General features: G+C 30.1%; 1 protein-coding gene across 1 annotated transcript in view; it reads left to right on the top strand.

Moving 5' to 3' along the window:
* LOC136091427 (uncharacterized) overlaps positions 1 to 7,500 on the top strand; it is a 139,405-nt gene that overhangs the window by 41,938 nt on the left and 89,967 nt on the right. Inside the window, exon 3 of the mRNA XM_065819005.1 lies at positions 3,452 to 3,946. Within this exon, the coding sequence (XP_065675077.1) occupies positions 3,452 to 3,946 (495 nt within the window). The remainder of the gene's footprint in view (positions 1 to 3,451; positions 3,947 to 7,500) is intronic.

Consider the following 7,500-nt stretch of genomic DNA (forward strand, 5'->3'; position numbering starts at 1 on the left):
GTATCAGGAGAAATGAAAGATTAAAGATCTGGTAAGTTGTCAAATATCTCAGCAGAGGACTCATCCAATAAAAAGCTGCAATTTGGACAAGAATGGGTTGTATTAAGACTTATGTCAACAGCCAGGTTATCAAATGACAGTAAAAGCTTGGCTCTTGAAATATTCAAATTTTCAATCACCTGTTGTACTGTTTTAAAAAGTGTGCCTACGGAACCTAGTCGCAATTAACTAAACTCTTTTTTTAATGGATCAGTAGAAACTTTACTAAAAATGACATATTGATGTGAGCTATTCAATAATAATCGACATAATTCAACAACACCGTTGCACGTGTGGTAAATTGATTGTGCAGTGTCACTAGTAAGTTGTTTCTTTCTTTTACGTTGCTTTCCAGCCATCTTTAAAGCCATATTTCCAAAATTTTAAATATTGTTCAACCTAATATCATTAGGATCTCTAATTACTGCTTGAAGTTCATTATTAAATCTACTATCTGCACCTGTTTCCTTAACATTGAGAACTTTCGACCACGATACAACAATGTTAATAAAATCTGCTGGGTCTTGTCTTTTTTTTATATGCCTTAGTCCTGGATGGTTAATCAAAGCATGGAAAGTTTTGTCACAAAATATCCTTAAACAGGTAGAAACTGACTGCCTCTCAATTGGCTTTGGAAATATTGAAACCTCGTTTAAATTAGATAATTTAACTAAATTTTCAGATTCAAGTTCTTAAAGCTTTTTAAGATAGTCCCATTGAGCTACTTTATGTACTCCTTTATCATGAAAAAATAAGTTCATCAGTTTTTTCAGTAAGCCAATTATTTTTAATGTTTTTAAGCAAATGTACGTAATCAAAGATTAAGAAAACATCATCATTAGTCAACCAGGGTTTATTTGGAACTGTTCTTTCGAAGATTTTAAAAAATGCCTGATTAATTCTATTTCCATCACAAACTATGGCTTTGACTTAAACCGATGATTATTTTATTTATTGGATAGTAATACTAATTTGTTTGAAAAGAAATTGCGAGTTTAATTTACTTATAGGTATCTTTTTGGTAAGGAACGATGGTCCACCAAATAAGCAATTAACCATTAAACCCAATACAGCTTTTGCAAGAGAAGTTGAATTGTCCATTGCTTTTCCAAACAATGTACCACCATGATATAATAACATTTTTTTAATATAAACCTCGTCATGCGTTAACAAACAAAGTTTCTGTTTTTCTTCAATAGATTGGAAATTATTTGCCAAAAAAAGCTTTTCGTTTCATTTAGAAAATTTTAAAGTTATTTTTGTCAAAGTTCTTAGAGAAGGCAATTGGTAATCTGTTCGCAATTGGTTATACAAACTTCTGGACGTAGCAAATACCGAAAAGATCTAATAATAATTTCTTCAGATAAATCTTACTACCAACACACTGTGAACCCATACAAGCTAAATGTTCTTGAATTACAATTTCTTTTCTTCCAAGAATCAAATTCTTTAAACAACGTAAGACTTTTTCTAATATTGACCATGCATTAATTTTGAAAACTCTGTTTTTAGAAATTGTAGAAATTTAAATTTGACTCCATAGTAATAAGTTTCAAAATGCAAATCGTCACTAATCTTGATTTAAAAACACGGAACCCCATTTGAATAAGCTTGTGATTGCAAATGAATAGTGTTATTAATCATAAAACATACCGATGGAATACCTAAATCTCTTTCATTACTCAAAATAATTTTTTTCATTTCAGCAAAAGTTACTCTATCTTTTTCTAAAAAGGTTGATAGTTCATCTTGAGCGAAATTTTGAGAACACGAAGAAGCACAATTTGTTGAACGTAATGCAGGAGATTGAGTGGGAATTTGACAAGAAGGTATGCCTGGCCAAACAGATGGTGGAACTTTAGGACGATATTTTCCTCTGACTTGTTGTTTTTCAAAATTTATCGGCCAATGCAACTCACAAACTACAGTGTCATTAGTTACATTTAGATTTGCATTTGGAATTACTTTAATCCACATTTATTTGTCTTCTTCATTTTTAGGAAATCGATATACTGAAATCTTCAAATTATCCGCTTTCTTTTAAGCAGATAAATAATTTGTAATACAGCCATAAATACAGCACTTTTTACCCATACCTCAATAAAACGAAAATGGCGATTTTCTTTAAGTACAGTTTAAAATAGACCCCTAGTCAAATAAGCTGTTTGCGCCATGGCAAGGCCTTCAGTATAGATCGCCGTAGTATATATATATATATAAATTTATACATATATATTTATTAATATGTATATATTTATACACGTATATACAAAACTAGTACTTTCACGCAATAGCAATCGTCAGAAACAACAACAACAAGAAAATAATGACAAAAATTTTATACAAAAAACATTATGGAGTGTCAGCTTTGATGACATCAATGTTCTTTATTTGAAATTTATTTTCAAGGCAGCATTTTGACTTTAGATTTATATATTTATTGCATTAAAAAAATGGTTTATACATTTTTGAATAAAAAAATATTATTACGGGTCTTAACTTATAGTTAAAAAATAAATGGTCACCTAATTTTAATCTGACAATGAACTTTTCAATGTATAGCAACCCAAGGAGGATCAATAGATTATAGACTCAAATAAAGCGAAACTTTATTTTAGTTTCAATAAAGGTTTTTATTATATATATATATATATATATATATATTTATATATATATATATATATATATATATATATATATATATATATATATATATATATATATATATATATATATATTATTTAAAAGAACTATAAAAAAACACTTACTAAATTTAAACATAACGTACATTCTCTCATTTTTTTGAAAAAAAAATCCAAATAGTTTTGTATTTTTAATTTTTTATGTACTTTATTTAATTTTAGTATTGTATTGAATATGTATATGCATATGAAGCAAATTAAATTTTTTTTTTTGTTGTTTATTGTCTTTAATATGTCTACGAATATGTAGAGATATGTAATTTTTTATTTGTTATTTTATATTTTAACTTTATCTTAAATTTCTTCTTTTCTTAACTTTAAGTTCTTTTTTTAACGTCAAGTTCTTCTTAAACCTTATAAAAATTCTAACCAATTTTTTTTTTTAAACTTATTAATTTCACTCTTTTATGTAATATTGGAAAATGTAAAATTTAATTGTATTTTTTTTTGTATTTCACAAAGGGGCTTGATGATAAGTCATTTTGACTTCTACTTGCCCCAGTCAACTTGTAATTATATATATTTGTTTAAATTTATAGATAACATTGTAAAATGTGTAAAATGACGAAATAAATAGAAAAAAAAAAAAAAAAAATATATATATATATATATATATATATATATATATATATATATATATATATATATATATTTATATGCATGCACTAATATGCAAAATAAAAACTTTAATGTTTATTATTCTCTTTTAGAATTGTTTTCTCTATACGGGCAATTTGAACTGAAAACAAATAATCTTATTACAACGTTCAACGTCTTTCCCAAAGAGTATGAAATTACATTCGAGGTTTTTTTAAGCTCGTTTACTTCTGGAAACGGTTATTGTTTGTGTGCAAACTTATTTCGATTTACAAATATTAATGATGACTTATTTGTTTACGGAACTAGAATTTTGGCTGCATGGTTTTTTAATAACGGAACTTTAATATATGATTCATCTATTAATGGTATCACACATCGAGCGGAATCTGGTCCATATAGTACAGGATGGAAAAAGTTTAATATAAGTCAACTACTTCTTCATGGAGCCTATTATTCCACAGTACAAGTTAATGATGTAACAATCTTTTCAGTAATAAATAATGATGCTAGAGAGTTTTCTTATGTGAAACTGTATTTTTCTGATCCGTATTATTTAACGCAACCTGGATACGTGAGGAATCTTTTAGTGACAAAAGGATGTTCAGGTGAGAGTTTCTTCCTTTTTAATAAACAGATTTATAAACATATTTTTCTTTTTTATTAAATGTTTAACTTCAGATCTTTAATTTAGCTGCAACATTAAGCCTTTATTTTTCTAAACCACTAAATGTCTTTAAGTGACTGATATTGGCTCGCCAATATAAGACATTTAAAGATGCAATTACAATATAAACTATCGCGTTAGAAAGTTGAACTATATCTCTTTTTTTTCGTAAGTAACGAGAAGATTAAAATCCATATTGAGTATCAGCAAGTAAGTTATTAGAATTAAGGTGAGAGATTATGTGCATATTATTTAAAGATTCAAAACCCTTGCTTATAATAGGAAGAAGACTTATAGGGCGGTAGTTAGACGAGTTTTTTTAAAATAGGGATAACATATGCCACTTTCCAGATAGCTGGAAAACAAGACTCTGATAAATACTCGTTAAATAGTATTAAAAACTATATACAATAGCTCCGAAGAACATTTATGCAAAACTATAACAGGTATGTTATCCGGACCGCTAGCTGTAAAAGATCCTATGTAGGAAATCACTTTAGATACAGAAGCCGGAATATTACGAATGTAAAGCAATGAATCAACCACTTTGTCGGCAATATCAGGTAAAACGCAACTAGTGGAATTAAGAGATGATATTGATGAAAAATTCTCAGCAAACAATTAAGCTTTGTACTTAAGTGAGTTGACAAAATCTAAACCATACAAAAGAGGTAGAATAATAGATTTGCTTTTAATACTGTTGTAGATTCGCCGAAAATCACAAGAGCCAAATTTATGAGGTGAAATACAAGTTTTTATAACCTGAGAACAGCGGGCTTTAGCATTTGACAAAATAATTTAAAAAATGGTTTCTAGCAATATTAAACAAACGTTTCTTTTCTGCAAAATTGTTTTGCTAATAGACATGGAGGTAATTTTTTGATTGGAAATTGCAGCAGCGCAATGTAAGGAAAACCATTGAGATGACTGAGACTTGACCTGGATTTGTCGGGAGAATATAAATGATTACATGACAGTCTGTATACAAGAGATTATGCAAGAAGTACATTTGTCAGCAGGAAGACAAATTATTTCTCCCTATGGGTAATTACAAACAAAATTACTGAAAAAATTACAGTCAGAGTCAAGTTAGTTGTGAAAGGTACAATGATAAGGGAAAAATGATGATGAAGAAAAATGAGATATAATTTTCGATAGATCAATTCATGATCAGAAGCAATTTAGGGTTAATTTGGAGAAACTAAGCACTCACTAGGATCAGAAACAAGACATAAGTAAATTAGAGAATGTAAATAATTTGGGTAAAGTTTACTATTTGAGGTTGAGAAAGAAAAAAATTGTGGGCTTTAACGCCTGCAGAGTCACTGACACAAGAGCCAAGCCACTCACTGTTTTAAGCAATAAAGTTGATAACAACAACGCCCAGACTAAGCAGAGACTAATTTAGTCTTTATGTCTTAAAGGTAACCATCAACTATAAGATCACAAGAAGAGGCAGCCGAGCCCAAAGTAGTCTCACAAAGAGCAAGTAGGTCTGGTGAAATTTGAGATAAGACTTAGCTAAGGCAAAGTTACTTCTAAGAGCAAGAGGTTACACTTAGTTAGGGAAAAGTTACTTTTAAGACCACAAATACTAGTGAATGATCGGTTTAGAAACTTGATGATGAAGATGGCTTTTTGTGTTTTTGTTTTAGTTATAGTTTTTGATTGACTACCAGCCGACCTCAGAATCATAAAACTGAGTTTTAGAGCTGTACCCTCATTAGGAGATAATAAAATGAGTTGTCGAGTCATAAAATAGGGACAATTGCAAAATTCATGCATCAAGACATAAAGATCAAGCAGCATTAACATCCTAAACTGGAAAAAATGTGTTACAAAGACATCTGTGCCAGACTAAAAGACGAAGAAAGGGTGCAAAGCTTGAAAACAAATAGAATCTGTTTACCTCTTAAGTCTTTAGCTATGAAGGTTTTCACAAGAAAGTGGCCAGATGCTTTTAAAATCTGCCCGAGATAAGTATTTTTATCGAGCCCTCATACTTAGCCTTTACTCAACCAAAAGCCCTAAGGAAGTGGTGGTTTAAGGTGGAGTTAGCTTTTTCTAGCCTTTGCTTAAAAAAGCGCATCCTTCAGCAGCAGAACATGAAGCAGGTTGTTATATGTTACCAGGAAGAAAACGTGCTATGTACCTTTTTAGCTATTTACAAGTTATATTACAATATATATGTACATATTTTTTTTTTTTTTTTTATAATTCACCTCCCCAAGGCCGAGAAGGCAACTACAGATGAAAAGGCTACTTGTGGTTATAACCCTCTCTCAACTCTTTAACTCCGAAACACGAACCTTGACGAACAAGGCCGCTGCGCGGAGAAACAAGTTGAGCGCGATACTACCAGGGACGTGGCGGGAATCGAACTCGGAACCTCTCGCTCATGAAGCGAGCGCTCTACCACTACACCACTACCGCACATATATATATATACACTCTCCTCCAAAACATTACTAACCAAATGAAATAAAAAACATTTTCTACTTTGATTACTTATTACAGCAATTTTGTCTTTTTAATTAGGATTTAAATGAAAAAAATGGTAATGTTACATATAAGAAAAAAACTTTTAATATATTAGGACTTAAAAAAAATTAAACGTGAATTTTTGTTTGTATTGGTATCTTAACGCAAAAACGTGGTCCTCCAAAACATTAACAACTTTTTTAAAACTACCCTAAAAAATGTAAATACCAATTGTTAATGGCATATCCTTTACTTTTTAGGATCAAGAAACATCTTCTCGGCATAGACTCAACGAGTTTATTATATTTTTCTTGTTTAATATCATTCCACGTGGTTTCAATAGCTTTATATAGCTCATCGGCGTTTTTGAAAGGTCCTTTTTGTTTTAGGGAGAGTTTAACTTGGTTGCCATAAATTTTTAATTGGGTTAAAATCAGGTGGTTGAGCTGGCTATTTCATTACTTTAATTTGATTTGCTTCAAACCATTCTTTAACGAGTTTAGAGCTGTGTTTGGGGTCGCTGTCCTGTTAAAATGTCCATAAAAGAGGCATATTATTATCAGTATGAGGAACCACTTTTCCTTGAGAATATCACACTAAACATACTGATCCATAATGCCATTATATCGATAAATAGGTCCAACTCCACTAAAGCCAGAAAAACAACCCTAAACCATTGCACTTTTTCCACCACCATGCTTGAATGTTCCTGTTGTGTATTTAGGGTCTTGGCGTTTAACTTTAAGTCTATGTATATTTAAGTTTGCATCAGGATCTTTCAAATTGTACTTTGATTCATCACTCCAGAGTACTCTAGTTCAATCATTTATAGTCCAGTGTCTATAAAAATTTGCAAATTCAATTATAGCTTTTCTATTCTTTAGAGAAATGAAAGGTTTTTTTGCTGCTTTAAAGCTCAAAAGTCCTGAAAGTTGTAACCGTCAACAAACTGTTTTTTGAGACACGGAAATTTTCAGTTTTTCAATAGTATCATTAATTTTTTTTAAAATGAAG

Source organism: Hydra vulgaris, chromosome 15 (assembly GCF_038396675.1).
Source record: "Hydra vulgaris chromosome 15, alternate assembly HydraT2T_AEP".
Lineage (NCBI taxonomy): Eukaryota > Metazoa > Cnidaria > Hydrozoa > Anthoathecata > Hydridae > Hydra > Hydra vulgaris.